Source organism: Clytia hemisphaerica, unplaced genomic scaffold (assembly GCF_902728285.1).
Source record: "Clytia hemisphaerica strain Z4C2 unplaced genomic scaffold, Clytia hemisphaerica genome assembly, whole genome shotgun sequence".
In the NCBI taxonomy this organism is placed as follows: domain Eukaryota; kingdom Metazoa; phylum Cnidaria; class Hydrozoa; order Leptothecata; family Clytiidae; genus Clytia; species Clytia hemisphaerica.
Genome location: NW_027104087.1, coordinates 39,799 through 58,883, shown reverse-complemented (window position 1 = coordinate 58,883; position 19,085 = coordinate 39,799). Strand labels below are relative to the sequence as shown.

Here is a 19,085-nt window from a genome sequence, read left to right as displayed (position 1 = left end):
CATCTCAAGAGAAAGGTAGTCGAAGCTTCGGTTAATCAATCCAACGATCGAGTTAGCCTTCTTGATCTTGGTGTAGATGTGCACTTCGAAATTCAATTCACTATCAATAATCACTCCGAGATCCTTCTCTTGATCGACATGTTCTAGGACAGAGTTAGCGATCTCGTAATGATGTGCATGTTGAATGTTCCAGAATTTCCCTAGTGTCAACACGTGACACTTGTCAGGATGGAATTTCAAAAAGCCGCTTTTCCATTGCCTCGATATCGTGCTGAAGTCTAATTGCATCTTCAGCGTTATTCATTTCTTCAACCAGCTTTGTGTCATCGGCAAAGAGGAACATTTCTGAGTTGGTGACTGCAGCTAGATCATTGATGTAAATAACGAAAAGGAGTGGACCTAAGACACTTCCTTTTGGTACACCACTCTATGCACCTGGTATTTCTTAGATAACTTCCCATTGACCTTCACATATTGGTAACGATCGGACAAAAATGCTTTCATCCAACCAAATACCCTTCCTCTGCTACCATCCGCTTCGAGTTTTCTTAGTAATCTGCGATGTGGAACGGTGTCAAAGGCCTTTGCAAAGTCGAAATAGATTACGTCAACAACCTTATCATTAGATATCGAGTCCGCACATTTGTCTAAGTAGTGAAGTAGTTGTGTCACTGTCGATCGCTTACCCACGAACCCATGTTGTTTGGTTGATAGCAGTTTCTCATTCATGGATGCTCCATTATTTGTTTCTTTAGGATTCTTTCCATTACTCTACACGCAACTGATGTTAAACTAACCTAACAGGTCTGTAGTTTTCTGCAAGGTTCTTTTTTCACATGTGCAGTCTTCCAATCATCAGGTAGTTTACTTTCTACGAAGGACTTGGCCATGATAATATGTAAAGGACCGGCTATGTAAAATGCCAGCTTTTTCAGCATGACTGGGTGAGTCTCATCAGGTCCTAGCGATGTATTAGGATTCAAACCTTTCAGTTCCTTTCTGACCATGTCGATTGTTAGATCGAATGCTACATTTGTGTCTGTTCGTGATGGAAACTCGGGTAGTGACCAAGCTGGTTCATTCGTAAAAACACTGCAAAACTGATCCTGTAGGATGTCAGCTTTATCCTCGTCAGTAAAACGAAGTGATGATTTATCATTTGGATCAAGGAGAAGAGGGGAAATTCCCGATTTGGTCTTCATCGAGTTTTGGATATGCTTCCAAAACTTCTTAGGGCTTCTTTCTGCTTGACCACAAATTCTTTCTTCTAGTCTTCTTCTTTCTTTCTCGCAGTAGCGTAAATAGCTCTATTTCTCTGTTCCGAAGTTGTACCTATTGATCTTATCCATTTACGATGAAGACAACATTTTTCTTTTAAGCTTTCTTGAATATCTTGATCGATTGCAAAACTTCCCTTTTTTCCGTAAGCATGTTTTCTCTTCGTACGAGGAACGTACCGATTCCTAAACTCGAATAATTTATCTCGCAACATCTTCCAGCAATCATTTACGTTTGCATTTCCTGCTTATTTATGGACTCAAGATGTTCTTTCATTGCTTCAAAAAAAAAAAGATTATTGTATTATATTATTAGTATTGGTGGATACTTTTTGGTATTTTGGATTTTAATGTTTTTATGATAGACTGCAGCGATTGAAAATAACTAGTCTCATTTTTGTGTGGGAAAATAAAATTCAGAAAAAATAAAGCGATAGGGCGTTCGTGCGAATTTAACTTTACACTTCTTTGTGGAACCTTAGGACCTTAGGACCATGCATTGATAGCTTTCTCGGAAGTTACAAGAGTGCTATTATCACAAGACATGGCTCTTTCTTCTTACAAACCAGTCTTTGAAGATTAATCAAGTTGTATGCTTATTATAGAAAAAACGTAATAATCCATCAGCCCATTCATTTTTTGTACTTATATGAAATACGATAACAATCTCTGATAAATGGACATATTATCATCATGATTGATATGTAGATGAAAAATTTGAATATCAAAAAAATTTAGATGGATTAACACTTAACAGATAATTCAGTGTTAACCCTGTGTGAAGTTGTAACTTGGATAAGAAATGTTTACAAGATTATCAAAATGGAGCCTTATGATAAAAGGAAAAGATTATGGTGTTGTAACTGTTTACAAGGCATTTGGATACCGTCATAAAGAATGTTTCAACACGGACTTCTTACATTAGAACTTCGTGATTTCAGGTAGTGAGTTGAGTTTTCTTATATGAGGCCCCCCAAGCGGTTGGCGTGATGACATTATAGGGTCTTTTTTGTTGCGTCTGATTACGTGATTTGGAATTTTTTCTAGCTGTGATACATGACTAGGACTTTTCCGAAAGGATGCGTGATCAGCCATTTTTGCTGATTTTCGTGATCGTGATTTGAAGACAAAAAATTGCGTGATATCGTGATCTGAGTTACCACTGAGGGGGGCTCAGCTATTTGACGAAGGAGCTCATGGATGGAAAATAGTTCTTTGATTTGCAGATATTCTAGATTCTATTGTTTACAGGCAAAATAGAATAACTCTAGAATTCTCAATATTATAGTGTCAATTCCAAGGAAAATATCTTTCTAAGTGGGCATAAACGTCTATACATGACACAGAGATTTCTTATTATTCCTGTAATATCATTACAAAAAATCCTGTATAATTTCTGGAGACAGTTCCAATATAAGTGTTTATAAATAGACTGACTTTTTTAGAATCTACCTCACTGCTCTATATGCGTTAGCATAAAAAAACCTCAAAAAATCAAAGTCTTCAGAAATCCTCCGTAAATAAAGAATTCGACGACTTTTGATCAGATTTATCTATGGAATTATGATTGATTTTCTTGTACATAGTTTAAGTATATTAAGAATGTGATAGATATAAAGGTCACATAGAAAAGGCTATCCAAGAAAAAATGTATAACACTGTTAAAGAAAATCCAAATTTAACATGACTGTTTTTAAAACAGTATGGTGCTTCTTGCCGGATAAACAGTAGAAGTCACTGTTTCGCAATAGATAGTAAAAAAATCATAAATTTTGCATGCTTTATATTTGGAAGTAAAACATGGAGAAATCTGCAATAACCGGACGTCCGGACAAGCGCGACTAGCACTATAAATACGGGATAAAACTTCTGGGTTAAAATACTTCTCTTAGTGGTACTTATCTGTCTTGTAAGGCTAGAAATTCGAGTGGTTTAATCTGAAGTTTATAATTGTAGTCCACAATGCATATCTAAGTCAAAATAATTTGTTTTGCAACGAAGGAACATTGGGAGTAATTGGACGGTAAAAGTTACAGCATAAAACCAGCCTTCTTTCTATCCTCCTATCTCTAGAAAATATAGGAAACTAACTAAAATATAATTTTTTTTCGAGCAATCAATACTATGAAGACTTTATGTTACTGTTTGGCTGCCGTTTGTTTCTTGGGATGCTTCATGCTGACGCAATCAACTAAAGGTAACAGACAAAAAATAACAACAGACAGTATTTACTTTTTGCGGTGTTTCTGGAACTTAACCAGTATGTGTGGTTCTACAAGTTTTTATCTATAGAAGTGTAGGTCTTTTGACCTGTATGAGACGATCTATGATGATATGTATTCTCAGGTCTGTTGACCATTATGAAGCAATCAATTTTGAATTTCTAGCACTTTTTTACAAGATCTTCATTTTTTTCTTCTTCATTTTCATCTTCATTTTTAGAATTATTTTAAAGATTTTTTTATTTCAAATTGTTCCACTCAGTAATATCTTTCCAATGATACCAAATTTATAAAGATTGAAGAATTCCTTCAAAGGTTATAGGTAAAAGAAAAAAGAGTATGCACACTTATCGTGAATAGACTTTAACTGAAATTATCATTTTCATTTTTCAAACACCAGTTATTATGAGGTCAAAACCAATCGTATGTAAACCATATCCAGTCCTCCAAGGAATAGAAAACGACCGTATGATCATACATCCGGTGTACGTCAAAATTCACCGATGTCAGGGTGGTCAACGCCCTTATCAATACCAATGTCAACCTTCTCGGACAGAAGAACTCAAATATCAGACAGTATTGACGAATAATGGGAATGGTTTTGTTGAAGTGACCAATCACACAGAATGTAAAGAAGTCTGTGTTTGTGGCAGATGTCCGGGTGGAGATCAAGAACCCTTCTGTGAATACCCTAAAATGTAGGTACAGAATTAAGTGCAAAAGATACTAGAATCAAAGTATGCTATAACCTAATGCCTATAATCTGCATATTTTATATCTTTACGAGGCTACATTGCAAGCCTTAAGATTATCTTTTAAGCACAATTGATTTTTCATTTCTTGGAGATGGAAGCTACATTCTTAAAATCTAGCTGGTGGTTATTTTCACAAGGCCCCATGAAAATTCTTAGGGTGGATCCCTCTACACTCTATGATGTTGAAGAAATACAACTCTTCGGTATCAAATTACATGAAAATCGAGAATCAAGAGAACCCCTGTGTCACAGATCGGCTGGGACCACAGCCTGAATGGAAAATTTGGCGAAAATTTCGTCCTGTTGGGAAAATACCCTGAAATTTCAGCCCCACTGGGAAATTGACTTTGGTTTCATCCCCATTCGAAATTTAATGTTTCAAAATTGCACTCCATAACCATCTCTACTGGATTTTTCGACTTACGAACAATTGAATTTTATCTATACTGAGGAGAAAAGTTCCACCGGGGCTGTGAGACAGGGCTGTAAAAGAAGATACTTCAAAAAGTGTGGCAGAAATGCAACTCTGTCTAGCATCAATTAATTGAAAATCGAGATCAAGAGCCTTTCTGTAAATACACAAAAATGTAGGTACAGAATTAAGATACTAGGGTCAAAGTATGTTGAAGAGAATCAAGTCTGTCCGAAATTAGATGAATGGAAATTGAGGATATACCTTTGATCGTTTGCCCGATGAGTTCTCTGGTTGAACTGTATTGGGGAAATAACTAGTTTGATTCCAGAAAAAAATTGTATATGGGGGGTGGAGGATATAACAATTTTCAGTGATTTACCCCCCGGACTTTTGACCCCCCGGACAACGGGTTTCACCCCCCGGACAAGCATCAGCTGACCCCCGGACACCCGAAATTACCCCAGCACAGAGCAAAATTACCCCCTGGACAAGGCAAAATTTGACGAATTTTTACTACCCCCCGGACAATATATCCTCCACCCGGGGTGTACTAACATTTTCTGGAAGAGCCCATTGTGCCCAAAATTAAAACTCATTTATCTCTACCTATTTATAGATGGAATCCGAAATCATGCTCATGTGAGACATATTGTCCATCCGTACACAGTGTTGGTAACAAAGATATACGAAAAGGTTTGTCACTTTTAACATCATAAAGAAAGTAACCATTCTTTGGAACCTTTTTTGAAAGCATAAGTAGAACTCATCAAGTATTCATGATATTCATGACGTAATCACGTAATGTTTTCTACGGAAATACCCCGGTTTTAGCAAGTAGTGGCAAATTTAAACTAGAAAAAAGTTGTGTAAAATTTTTCACTACTGGCAAAAACCGGGGTCTTTCCGTAGAAAACATTACGTCATGAATATCATGAATTGACAAGACTTTTTTCAGCTGAAACAAAACAGCAAAAAAGCTCACACACCAAATCATGAAAATTTGAACGTCTAAAACCTTGGTATAATTTTTCAGGTTCAACAACAAGCCATTTCGATTCTGCAACCATTGTCATCCTTATGGTCACAGAGCTAATCGTCATTTTGATAGGTGTTACCATTTGGTACAAATACTCACAACGGAAGAAAAGAAGATTAGAAAATACAATGACATCGTTCTCATCCACAGAACATCTGAGCACAGATACTAATGTCACATATAGTAGCTTTACTACTGGATAAATCTTGTCTTTTGAGGGTCAGTGACCTTAAATGGTTGATGTTACCAAGGTAACGACCAACATTTATTTTGCTACCTTTTGTAAGACGAAATTCGAAATTTTCAATCTTAAATGGAACGTTGGTCTCTCAAAATAATGACAATAATCATCGAAGTCATTACCAGCACTATCAGAGTGGAGGTTGTTGTAAATTTGGCTCCCTTGAGAATACCTCAAGATACTGTGAACCAGGGTTACCTCTTACTTGAGGAAGATGTAGCTTTGATCAACTCCAAACAGCAAACTTTTCCTGCTCCGCGTAATCGCAAAACCTATCATAACGTGTTATTATTGTCTTGTCACTTGGTGTGACGCTGGAGTACACGTCAAATAACTCGTTGTCAGTGCAGTACAACTCTGAATACCGGTATGAACGGAATAACCGTGCGTTTAACACCAACATATTGTTAAAATTGGATTTTTTTCACTGAAACAATTTAGAACAAATGAACAATAAGAACGAACAAAAAGCAAAAATAGTATGGCACGAGCTTTGGAAAATCCTCTAATGAAGAAATGTATTATGGTTAGGAAAAAAGTTTAAACCCCCCCCCCTCGGGGGAGGGGAGGGGTACTTGGGCAAAATGGGTACCGAGTATGTGCGAGCCATAAGGGTCCCTCTTTTTCACGCCCGAAAGTCTCTCAAAGGGGGTTAAAAAATCATTCAAAAGAAAATTCTCTGTAAGTCTCCAAAAATCACAAAATTTAAAATTCCCTCTCTCAAAGGGTCGTGATTTTGCCAAATTTGGACAATAATCGAGTGAAAATCGACAAAAACTTTGAGAAAAATCTCTCTAGGGGTCCCAATAACCCCAATTGTCCCACTCGATTTTTGGCTCGGACATACCATTCACCTCGCAAACCTAGCAACCCCCCCCCCCCGGGATTAAAACTTTCTCAGAAAATGAACATTATTATCATACTTATACAGTTTCTTTATTTAGGATATTTACAACAAAATATTGTTTTTGAAGGAACAGTAGTAACTCGTCATACAGAGAAAACATAGTTAACCTAAACATTGGTCGAAATGAATCATTGGCAATCAGAACTGATTGCGTCCCCATAACGGCTTCCCAGTCATTTACGAACAATGGCGTTCTAAATTTGTTGGGAACATATTTGAAATATTTAGAACACCATGTTACAGACGCAAAAATATAGTGGTACTGATTACCCGTGATTCATTTCGACTGTGAGATTGCTTATTGTTTTATCAATACTACCTCCATTGCATCATGGCTTAATGACTCAGTTGAATAATTAATTGTTTGAGCATTGGATGGCAAGAAATTGAATTCTCAATTCAGCAGCTGGGCTTAAATGTCAAAACAACATTCACAAGTAAAATGTTATACGAACGTTCAATTTGTTACGAACAATTTCATTTGTTACGCATTCTTGCTATAAACATCATAATTTATAGAGAGATGCCCATGATGCATGTTTCTTTACTCATGCAAGAGATCCGCCGAGAATCATCATTTTTTTATGGTATCATTATTAATGAATTACTCATACATCAAAAAGCCATTATCAAGAGTATTCTCGTCAATATTCGCAAAAGCAACGAATATTTTTCGGTTATCATTTTTACATACCAACAAACAGGTCCAGCTCTTCTTTGTTTATATTTCCAATGCAAACGGCATTGAACTTCATCCAACCACATTCCATATTATATCCAACAACATCTCCGGTCAATAACCAATCAAGAAGCTTGAGATTCGAAAGAGATATCAACAGCACTTGCAACGGCTGCAGCTGAAAGGTCATGAAGTTTGTCACGTGACACGTGAAAAGCTGCTTTTGGTGTCACCAACTTTGCAAATTCTATTGAAAGAGATAATGATAATTCAAATTGACTAGTACAATGATCTTCAAAGGGTAGGGGCTAAAGCTGTAGCTTGTTAAGCGTCTCAGTTAAGCTAAGTTAAGATTGGTAAAAAAACTATTAAATCTTATCATCAAAGTTATTTTTACTGCAGCAAATCTAAACAGAAGAACCGTCTTCGTAAGGGTAGTAATCTTCCCTCGTTTTGTGCGTAAAGCTCCAACTCAAGAGTAAGGCCTGAAAGGCTGGAGCTGTCTATTGTGTAGACTAGATTTCTAGATTTTTAAATGTTTTTAAAACGAAAATTGAAATATATGTTTACCTTCATAAGTAACTATACGATCTTTAACCAAACCGAGGTTTTCCAAGATCTCATTAATTTCAGTAACAGGAACTTGTTCAAGTGATCGATGCATAATCTCTCGAATAGATTTACTATTGATTGTACCAAGACCTAATAGAAAATTCAAAAAAGAAAGATTCAGGGTAGAGATAACCACGGAGACAAGCTTAGCATAATACACTCTTCTTCTTATATAAGAACCACGTTTTATGAACAAGGAGGCCAAAAAATAAGAACAATTTAATAGCAATTCTGAGCCCTGAAATTACTTAATCTCAAGCAATTTAGGGGTCAAAGTAGTAAAAATTGGGAATTAAGCCTAAAATACCCCAATTTCACCCTATAAATAAGGACAGGATAAGAACAGTTTGAGACTCACATTGCCAAAAAATAAGAACAGTCGAGGCTCATATTTTTTTTTATAAGAACCAGTAATTTTTTGCTGAGGCTCGGCTGTTCTTATTTTTTTGGCACTTTGAGCCTTGAATTGTTCTTATTTTGTTCTTATTTTTTCTAAGGTAAAAAACAAGTTTTGGCTATTTACTTTACTATGTAAAAACAAGTTTTGGCTATTTACTTTACTATTTAGAGGATTTTAGAAACCAGTGATTCTTTTTGCTATAACTCTCTAACTTCAGCCTCTTCACTGTTCTTAAATTGTTCTTATTTTTGGGCATTTTTGAGCCTGATTGTTCTTATAAAATTGTTCTTATAAAAAAAAAGTGTATTAAATTTAAACTTGTTTACATTAGATCAATCATATTATTAAAACCAATTTCAAATAAACTTTCTCTATTTTCACTTTTCTTACCACGCTACTGGTCTATCAAGCTGAAATAATGGTTTAATGGCAAGCATGACTATGGTACCTACCATCTCTATCGAAGACACGAAAAGCTTCTAATGTACTTGCTAATTCTTCAGTAGGTTTTGTCATCTTCTCCATAAGAGTAATGAACTCTTGAAAATCGATTTTTCCATTCCCTAGAAATGAAGATTGCTTTTAAAAATGGCTTATTCATGTAATAAGATAGTTGATAATAGTGTCAGTCGACTTAAAAATTGACACCCTAATAAATCTCCAAGAGCATCGAAATAGTTGTTTTATGCATTTGGCACGTGTCTCTAAATAGATGAGGTGAGGTTACTCTTCAATACAATATATTCAAATGAAAGAAGAAAAGACACTCTAGGTTGGAGAAAAGGAAACTCGATAACCCGAATTTATCTGGTCGTGGTCGCCGGTCGTCGTGGTCACCGTTTTTGATCAATGTTTAGAAACTCACTTAAAAAGCCCGTTACAAACTTTCTGCCTTTCCTCAGTTAGAAAGAAGACACCATAGAGGTTTTACACAGCCGGTCTACCAGCTTTTTTTCAAAAATTAGAAATGGAAGAAAATCAAACATCAAAATAAAGCTAAAGTGAAAGAGAATATAATAATATACCGTCAGCATCAGCCTCGTTGATAATTTGTTGAAGTTCTGAATCAGTCGGGTTACATCCTAAACATCTCAGTAGCGCCTTCAACTCTCTTGTGGTGATATAACCATTGCCATCCTTGTCAAACATCTGGAAAGCGTCTTGGTATTCTGTAAAACAAAATTTAACTATTTGGAAAGAAATGCTCGGAAATCACTATATCCATTTTAAGGAATCCCATTTTAATGTTTATCCAACAATATTTTTCTGTCGATGACATTGTTTCCCAATCAAATGACTTTCGATTTCTCCGAAGAAGAGAACATTTTTTTCAAAGTAAAAATCATGGAACACGAGGCTGAATACCCTCAGATATGACTCAGAAAACAACGATTTTATGTTTCTAGTAAAGCAATTGAGAATTTTGAGTATATCTTTATGATTTTTATTTTGAGGCTGAAAATATATAAATACGAAGATTGAGCCAAAGTTTATGATAAAAAAGTGTGAAGTGCAACTATTGGGGACCAATCCAATCTCCTAGGAGTTCATTTTAGTAAAAACCTTTGATCTATTAACCTAGCCGTTGTTTGATATTCGATGTAGGATGGAATACCCAGATGACATATCATTAAATCCTACGCCATGATCAGACACAGCTCAAGCATCAAAGAGTTATATCAACATCGTATTACTGTACGTCCTGAGTTTTCTGCACTTCATCGTGCTGGCAAACTTTACTTCCAGCAATTCCTAGTTGATCCTTATACCAAGATAATTGAAGGCGATCGCTTACCTTTGATTTGTTCTTCTGGTAAACATTCCTGTGTATAATGGAAAAACAGAAAACTTTTTTTATAAGAACAAACTATATAAGACCATAAAGCTTCGATGGCCAAAATGTTAAGAACAAGTTAAGAACTTTTTGAGGCTTTGTGGACTCAAAAATACCCGTTTTCTTAGGAAAATAGGTAAAAATGGTCGCAAAATGGTGAAAATAAGAACATTTTTAGGCTTGAAACCCAAAAAAATAAGGACATCCCAAGGCTTCGAAAATTTTGGATGTTCTTATAAAAAAACGTGTAATATAAATTCAATGAATCATAGAAATACAGAATCTTTGGGGAATTTTTTACCAAAGAGCCTCAAATTGGGTAAAGTAAAGAAATCACTTCGATCCATATTGTATGGCAAATCAAATATATCTTAAATAACAAATCAAGTAGATTTTGAATTTGTGACCAAAGAATATTCACCAAGAAGTTCCAAAAAATTTCATCTCTTACATTATTAGGTTTGCTTTTTTGTACATGTCTTTTCATTAATGCATACGACGCCATCTTTGTTGTGTATAGATGTAGAAATGATGTGTTTTTCTTATCTCTCGAAGAGGTGAAATGTCGTCAACAATTTCTATGAGAAGAATTATATTCATGATATGCACCATTGTAATGTCTTCTGACATTACATCACGGACCCAATAGCTAATTGATTGTAAGTGACGTAAAATCAGTCAATACGTCACTTACTACCAATCAGCTGTTGGGTCCGTGATACAACGTCAGAAGACATTACAATGGTGCATATCATAAATAGGTCAATAAAACATCTGAAAATCAGTGGTTGAGGTCAACACATACCCGTTATCTGCAAGCCTTTAGTACCCAATTCACTGATGATGAAGATGTAGAATGTCGTACCAATACGATTTTCCAAAAAAGTGATTTTCCTTTTAAGATTCTATAAAGATTCCCTTTTTAATCTCCTCATAAAGTCTGGAAAGTGGGTTGGGATTTCCAACCCCTCTAAAAAAATGAATTGTTTAGTTTTTGAAACCTCATTAAAAGGAAGATACATTGTTCAATATCAAAATCAAAAACTCTGTTTTTTCGATTAAAATATTAGAGAAATGACTGCTGTCTTTCTGTTTGTGGTGTATTTAGAAAGATATTCTTCCTTGCTTTTTAGAGAAACACAGGGAAAGACGCATATTATTATTACCCTTGGAACAGAAATGAACCTCCGCAACCCCCATGTACACTTTTTTCTTCTGGGGAACCCTAATTTGAGACTCTCATTTTCAGAAATATATAAACAACATCCTTGCTTCAACATCAACAGATAAAGGCTATAAATAACTGAGATACACGTACCAAAGCAAGGTAAATATTCATCTGCTTTTTTACTTAGTACAACATTATAAGAACAACAAGGCTAAAAAACGCCAGAAAAATGAGAACAATTTAAGAACAATTCTAAGCTTGAACTTTAGGGTCAAAGTAGAAAAAACAGAATACAAGAATAAAAATATTTCAATTTCCCCCTTGAAATAAAAACAAGATAAGAACAATATATAAGGCTCAAAGTGTCAAAAACAAATGCTCAGCCTCGACAGAAGTTAACTGGCTCTTATAAACAAAAAGAGTGTATTGCTACAGAAACAAAAACAAAAATCTCTGATAGAACTGTGAAGGATGAAAACATGCTGATAAAAATGAAAACCAAAAATGAAATAAAACAATGTTGCGAGTATGAAAAAAAACTACCCATGAATGATATGGGAAAGCAAGTTAATGAATACAGCATGCGAGAGAGATAAAACATACATAGCTGTTAGAGGATTTTACGATTCTACCTACACACTTTTGCTGGTTGCTCACTTTCATGTGTGTTTTAACAAACTTTCAGTAAAATAAAAAAGGCCTAAATCACAGCGCTCAGTACATGGCTGATAAAATTAACAAAAAAAGTGAAAAAGAAAAAGCAAAGAATTGAGCTATACTATTCTTTCGTTTAAATGATGTTTATGTTTTTTAGCAATAGGTCTATAAGCCATTTCTCAGTCGTTTAATTAATTAAGCCTTATAGCGATACGACGAGCCTGTTGTTAAAATATTAAACTTTGTGTCTGAAAATTTCCTCCCATGAAGTGCATGTTGTGTGGACCTGGAAGAAGATGAAATTGAATCTATTATTTGGAAAATTAGCAAATCACTGTAAAAGCTTGTTTGAGAATGCAATAGAAATGTCAGCAACGACCAGCAGGTTATCTCAGAACGAGATACGATAGCTGACACGAAAGAGCTGTTCAATCAAGCTAAATAATAAAGTAAATAAGTAAGTAAGTCTGCGACGGCAGTCGGAGGCGGCCCAAAGGCTTCTCTTTCGATAGCTAGCTACCCGGAGGTTTAAAATTTATATTTCAGATTCTGGTTACTATACACAGGAAAAAATGTTCGATTTCCAAGGTTGGAAATTTCAAGTTTTCTTAGTTGGAAAAAAGATAAAATCCAATGGAAAATCCAACCTGAAAATGTGGGACATTCTCCAAGGTTGAAAATTTCGCATTTTCCATGGCTTGGAATTTTCGTAAATCCAGGTTGAAAAAAGCCAAAATCCAAATTTAACAAGGTTGGAATTTTCGTAAATCCAGGTTGAAAAAAGCCAAAACCCAAATTTAACAAGGTTGGAATTTTTTAAAATTCAGTTGGAAAAAAAGCCAAAATCCAAGCTTAAACAAGGTTGGAATTTTCGAAAATCGGGGTTGAAAAAGCCAAAATCCAAATTTAACAAGGTTGGAATTTTTCAGGTTGAAAAAAGCCAAAATCCAAATTTAACAAGGTTGGAATTTTTTAAAATTCACGTTGAAACAAGCAACATGCTGAATGGACCTACCTAATGATTAACATCAGATGAAAATAAGAAAAAAGTGACAATAATTATACAAAAATTCAGAATGGAAAAATAAAGCTTGTGTGTTGAATAATGTAAAATGGTAAAAAGGAATTTCCCCAAATACGAAAATCACTTGAACCATTCAGGCCCAAAAAACCTTTTAAAGCTGTTTTTGGCCCAAATTTGCCCAAAATAATTTTCCTTAAAATTCTGGCTTCGTCACATTTTGGGCATTGCCATTTTGCATCATTGTGCAAAAAATCAGAAAAAAATAATGAGTCAACTTTGAGAAAAGCTATATTTTCTTATTTGGTTAAAGGGAATTTCCCCAAAATACGAAAATCCGTCTTTTAAGGCGAATAAGAATTTCCCAGGAAAAACCACTTCAGTCATTCTTTAGAGAATCTTGCCCTCCATCTTTGTACAAAAAATCAGAAAAAAGTAATAACAGGATTTTGCACAAAGTCCAAAAAACCCTATTTTAGGCAGTTTTTGGCCCAAATTTGCCCAAATATATTTTTTTTTCGAAATCGGGCTCCGACACATTTTTAGGCATTGCCATTTTACATCATTGTGCAAAAAATCAGAAAAAAATAATGAGTCAACATTGTTAAAAGCTATATTTTCTTATTTGGTTAAAGGGAATTTCCCCCAAAATACGAAAATACGTTTTTTAAGGCGAATAAGAATTTTCCGGGAAAAACCACTTCAGCCATTCTTTAGAGAACCTTGCCCTCCATCTTTGTACAAAAAATCAGGAAAAAGTAATGACAGGATTTTGCACAAAGTCAAAAAAACCCTATTTTTAGGTAGTTTTTGGCCCAAATTTGCCCAAATAAATTTTTTCTCAAAAATCGGGCTCCGTCACGTTCTGGGCATTGCCATTTTGCATCATTGTGCAAAAAATCAGAAAAAACTAATGAGCCAATCCTGAGAAAAGCTGGTAACAGACGGACGGACGAACGGACGGACGAACGGACATGGGTTAATTTATAGGACCTCCACCGGGGGACCCGGAGGTAGGTCCAAAAAGCCAAAATCCAAAAAGTGATGGCAGAGATGTGGAAAAGAGATCTTAAACAAGGTTTTTGTTTTTGTGAACTGTCACTCGCTAGCCTAGGCTCGATGGCTCCCGGTCAATCTCTCGTTATTGTTCGCACAGATACGTGGTTGATCTTAGATCACTCACACAGCTCAGCAGGGCGCTATTTGAAACTATGACACAAGTACCCTATGTGCTTCACTGTGCGAACTCACCGCGAGTGACCGAGGCCGCTCCGAAGAGACGCCTCACCTGACGGAAACTTACAGCTTGATTGCTCACATTATAGCCTAATATCTAGGTTAGCTATATATCAAAACAGTTTTGAGCGAAAAATCGCTTGTGGTTTTCCCAAGGACATGCGCAGAAAATGGTTAGAAAAACGTAATCCCCACATGGATTTTTAACGTTTTCTAAACTGTTTGGAGAAACACAAATTTCCAACCCAAAAAGTCTAGTTTTCCAATCGAAAGAGTTTCAATTTCACAAAAATGTAATTTCCACATGGATTTTTAACGTTTTCCAAACTGTTTGGAGAAACACAAATTTCCAACCCAAAAAGTCTAGTTTTCCAAGAAAGGGTCTCAATCTTAGAAAAATGTAATTTCCACATGGATTTTTAACGATTTCCAAACTGTTTGGGAGAAACACAAATTTCCGACCCAAAAAGTCTAGTTTTTCAACTTGAGGTATCAAATTTACTAAAATATGTATTTTCACATCGATTTTTGACCTTTTTTTTCAATTCCCAAACTGTTTGGAAAATAAAAATTTCCCACCCAAAAAGTCATGTTTTCCAACCAGCCTTGGAAAATTGTCATTTCTACATGGGTTTTTTCACTTGATTTTTCAAGGGCATTGGCTTATTCTACAAAACCTATGGATAATTTACGTTTTCCAAATCAGCTTAAGGCAGAGATCCCACTGGCATTTTTGAAAAAACATGCATGAAAAAATGCCAAAAAGTAGAGTTATTAATCAACGAAGTCCCCGTGTTTCCCGTACCTAAAAACAGTGATGTAGACATGATGAGAAATCGATATATAATCTAATAAATATCACAAACATAAGTAGAAATCATTTCACTTGGAATTTATTAATCAATCAAAGGATGCAATTTAAAATGTAGCCCACCATGGTTGGACAATAGGAAGAGTTTATGATTTTCAAGATGCAAAAAAAGTGTCTTTTCAAGGGTGGAAAACTAAATAGAAATGTAGGAACAATATAACTAAGAATCAGAAAAATGTACGTAAGGCAAATTTTAGCTTAGGGAGCCCTGTTCCTGAAAACCAAGGTTGGACATTTTAAAAATTGGTGCTTTAAAAAAACCCTGTGTTTTGCCGAGGTCATGGACCTGTCTAAACCCTGGAAGAATAATGAGGTGGTTCAGTGACATGTAGTCTTGACAAAACTTCCAAATATTGGCTACTTGTTTTATAAAGTAGAGCTTGAACGGAGAAAAACATAGTGTGCAGAGGGATCTAAACCCCCTATTTTTATTTCATCCCCCCTATATGTGTATCCCCTATTAAAAAAAATTTCGAACCCGTGCTATTGACAGCAGCAGTCCACCAGTCATTCAAAACCGAAAACATTGAAATTTGTATTAAAAGTTATATGAAAAAAAGAGTTTAACATGGTGCCGCAGGCAAAGATTTAGCTATCTACACTTGTTTTTTAGTTGTCCCATACCAAATATCTAAATCAATATAAACATGATAGAGATTTTGACCAAAAGTTGTTACCCCCTAATTTTTCCTTGACCCCCCCCCCCTAAAATCTTAAACCGGGGAAATCTCCTACCTCCCTATAAAGCATTGGAAAAGATGGACCCCCCTGCCTGACACATTCTTGTTTTAACATTTCTGTCAATGTTATTTATTGAAAACTTAAGATAATATTTAACGGTTGGGCAAGTGAGAAAATTTTAGAATTTTGAGGGGCTGAAAGTGCTATTTTGAGCTATCTTTAATGAATCTGAACATCAGAACAGAGAAGAGACAATATAAACAAAATTCCCTAATGTTTCTCTGAAAAACATGCCAAAATGATCCAAAACATGCTAAAAACCATGAAAAATGCCAAATTTGCAAAAATCATGAAAATCATGAAAATCATGAAAAACATGCCGAGTGGGGTCTCTGTTAAGGTAATCGCTCAAATTTCCACCTTCAATTATAAAACCAAAATTTCCAACCCAAAAATATTGAATTTCCAACCTTGGAAATCGAATTTTTTTTCCTGTGATATTCGTTCGTTAGAATAGTCTCAACACTCGACATTGCTACTTAAAGCTGTCTTTAAAGTAGTATGTTTGTGTGCTATTATTGCAGTGATAAATATTCTTAGATTTATTTTCAGCTGACTCTACGAAGCCCTCTTTACTATTCCTTGAACCTATCCCAGTCCTTCAAATTGCTTAAAGCTTGGGCCTGACCTAACTACTCTCAGATCCCTCTCGATCACCTTCATAGGACTGGCGGAGGCGGGGAGACTTCAGCCTCTGCACTGTAGAGCAAATAAGAATTTGTTCTCAAATTCCTAGCAAATTTTATCTCATTTTGAGCCTTCAGCCTCCCCACTTTCACGGTCGTTCCACCGGGACTGCTTCAAAGATCTTGTGTTTTGCTATCCTGATCTTAACAATATAGGTCACATACTTCGAAAATAAACTGTTAAATATATGTGACATAGGACTGAAAACTTATTTTTATACAATAAATTTAGTTGTATATACCATATGTTGTTCAGTTTCATCTTCTCGTCCCGTTGTAATGATATTAGTGTCAAGGAAGAAGAATGTTGCTTTTTATCCTCTTTAATAGCGATAAGATGATATGCGTGAAAGTTAGATCTTCATCTTATACGACAGGTTTTTCAACCTTCTCTTTTTTGTTTCCTTCCAAAAAATTGATTCTCTCTTTCCTCCAATAACAAGCATCTCTATAAGAGGATAAAGAAACACAACAAAATCATAAAAGTAGGATTAATGAGAATCAGTACGTTATTTAAACGTTTATGTTGATTTAGGTTGTAATCATTTAAAAATGACCTTATCATCGACATGTGGACATTTTTTGAAGATAAATGAAAAAAATGTCAGTTCTATTGAATTGAAAATTGACGCCGAATTCCTAAATGTATATTTTGTGTGTTAATTATAGGATGTAACATTTTTTAAATATTTTTTATATCATACATTATTGACGCTTTATTTTTTTTAAAGAGCTAAAAATAAAGAATTATCTTTTTTTTCAAGAAAAATAAAATAATGAAGGAGGAAAATGAAAAATATCAAAAATAATTTCCTTTTCTTTGTCGTTTGTCTTAAAAACAAATGTTGTAAGCGCTTATCTCTCTATAGCACATAAGGGAACTCATCTTTTTTTCTTGTTTTTGCTACTTTATTAAAGCTACCACTAAGAGATAGGAAACACTACCTTCACCGTAACTCAATTCGTGCTGTGCCAACCCAAACATAACTTGAGGTTGTTTCTTCTTCTTTCCTTCCTTGACTTTCCTTCCTTGACTTTTTTTCACTTTTTTCTTTAAAGAGTCAAGAAGAAAAGTTAGTCAACAATCATTTAAGTCAATGCTATGTTATACACGTTCTTTTATAAGAAAAAAGTTAAGAAGATTTTAAGGCTTTGTGGACTCAAAAGCACCCTTTTTCTTAGGAGAATGGTAAAAAATATATTAACAGAATGGTCAAAATAAAGAACATGTTAAGAACATCCGAAGACTTCAAAAATGTTGGATGTTCAAATAAAAGAAAACGTGTAATGGTCATTCATTTAAAATGGTACACCTTCTTTTATAAGAACGTCCTAAATTTTTTTGAAGCCTTCGTTCGGGTTTACTTAATTTCTTGAATTTCAAAAATGTTCTTATGTTCACCATTTTGTGAGTATTTTTGTCCATTTTCCAAAGAAAATAGGTGTTTTAGGGTCCGTGAAGCCTTAATATGTTCTCAACTTGTTCTTAGAATTTTGACCATCGAAGCCTCGTGTTCTTATATAGTTAGTTCTTATAAAAAACCTGTATTAGGTTAACTCTACTCGGCACCAGAGTGTATCTCACGTTTAACATAGCATAGTACATATACGGGAATAAATTTAAAATCTCCGTAGATATTGGGTCTTTTTGACAGACAAAAATTAACCCATGATAGTTTGATTCTTACGTTAGAGAAAGTCGTCTGTAGAAGCTATTTAGTCTCCTAAAGGCCTTCAAAACATTGGGGGAAAGCGATAAGAATAATCGGTTTGAGGTTCCATTTGTTATCCCTCCTTTCCCAATGCAGACGTGGCTATCTTCACTGGAGACATTAGAAACCCTTTAAAAAGTAGCCGAAAAAGACAAGTTTTTGATGAAAATGAAACCGTCTATAAAATAGTATCTCCACATAATACAGGGTGTACTACGAAAATGGAATTATATATTTTTTTGTTAAAAAAATGATCAATTTATACTATACATTAGAAAGACAGTTTTATGTGGTTTATATCTAAAATGACTAGCAATATTTTTATGATACATTCAAGAGAAGATGGAATCCCATCAAATTTCTAGAGAGTTGTATAGCTCTTTTAATGAAATATAAAATTATTTATAGTAACCAGCTCCTCGAAAACTTATAGTCGTGTCCTTCTTTTTTTACTTGTGTCCTGTTATTGATAGTTTAATCGTTCGCTTTTGTTTTTTTAACAAGTGTTTATCAAGCTGAAAAGTCTAAAAAAGAACCAAATGACTTTCTTGGAAGCATTGAGTAGAGGAGAATGAACTTTTTGATTTAAACTGGGTTTCGATTGTCAAGTATGGC

General features: G+C 34.9%; 2 protein-coding genes across 3 annotated transcripts; one reads left to right on the top strand and one right to left on the bottom strand.

Moving 5' to 3' along the window:
- The first annotated feature begins 2,023 nt into the window (after positions 1 to 2,023).
- On the top strand, positions 2,024 to 6,590 carry LOC136812660 (uncharacterized). Its single transcript, XM_067069185.1, has 4 exons — positions 2,024 to 3,474; positions 3,900 to 4,197; positions 5,286 to 5,362; positions 5,703 to 6,590. The coding sequence occupies exons 1-4, from the start codon at positions 3,402 to 3,404 to the stop codon at positions 5,906 to 5,908; spliced, it is 654 nt and encodes a 217-aa protein (XP_066925286.1). The 5' UTR covers positions 2,024 to 3,401; the 3' UTR covers positions 5,909 to 6,590.
- Positions 6,591 to 6,861: 271 nt separating this feature from the next.
- On the bottom strand, positions 6,862 to 17,781 carry LOC136812659 (calmodulin-like). Of its 2 annotated transcripts, XM_067069182.1 has the most exons (8): positions 17,704 to 17,781; positions 17,001 to 17,206; positions 10,830 to 10,956; positions 10,340 to 10,367; positions 9,570 to 9,713; positions 8,997 to 9,107; positions 8,103 to 8,234; positions 6,862 to 7,779 (listed from the first exon to the last, which is right to left on the bottom strand). In XM_067069182.1, exons 3-8 carry the CDS (start codon positions 10,881 to 10,883, stop codon positions 7,658 to 7,660), a joined length of 591 nt encoding a protein of 196 aa, XP_066925283.1. In that variant the 5' UTR covers positions 10,884 to 10,956; positions 17,001 to 17,206; positions 17,704 to 17,781; the 3' UTR covers positions 6,862 to 7,657. The 2 variants fall into 2 exon arrangements, with proteins under 2 accessions (XP_066925283.1, XP_066925285.1); XM_067069184.1 differs by lacking the exons at positions 17,001 to 17,206; positions 17,704 to 17,781 and adding an exon at positions 11,184 to 11,883.
- Between the last annotated feature and the right edge of the window lie 1,304 nt (positions 17,782 to 19,085).

What these genes read in the sequence shown, in the direction of transcription:
- LOC136812660 (XM_067069185.1), top strand. Translation starts at nt 3,402, where the DNA reads ATGAAGACTTTATGTTACTGTTTGGCTGCCGTTTGTTTCTTGGGATGC. An exon ending in GCTGACGCAATCAACTAAAG is followed by an intron (nt 3,475 to 3,899) that starts GTAACAGACAAA and finishes TTCAAACACCAG; the next exon opens with TTATTATGAGGTCAAAACCA. An exon ending in TTCTGTGAATACCCTAAAAT is followed by an intron (nt 4,198 to 5,285) that starts GTAGGTACAGAA and finishes ACCTATTTATAG; the next exon opens with ATGGAATCCGAAATCATGCT.
- LOC136812659 (XM_067069182.1), bottom strand. Translation starts at nt 10,883, where the DNA reads ATGGCGTCGTATGCATTAATGAAAAGACATGTACAAAAAAGCAAACCT. An exon ending in ACCAGAAGAACAAATCAAAG is followed by an intron (nt 9,714 to 10,339) that starts GTAAGCGATCGC and finishes TTTGTTTTACAG; the next exon opens with AATACCAAGACGCTTTCCAG. An exon ending in CAACGAGGCTGATGCTGACG is followed by an intron (nt 9,108 to 9,569) that starts GTATATTATTAT and finishes CTTCATTTCTAG; the next exon opens with GGAATGGAAAAATCGATTTT.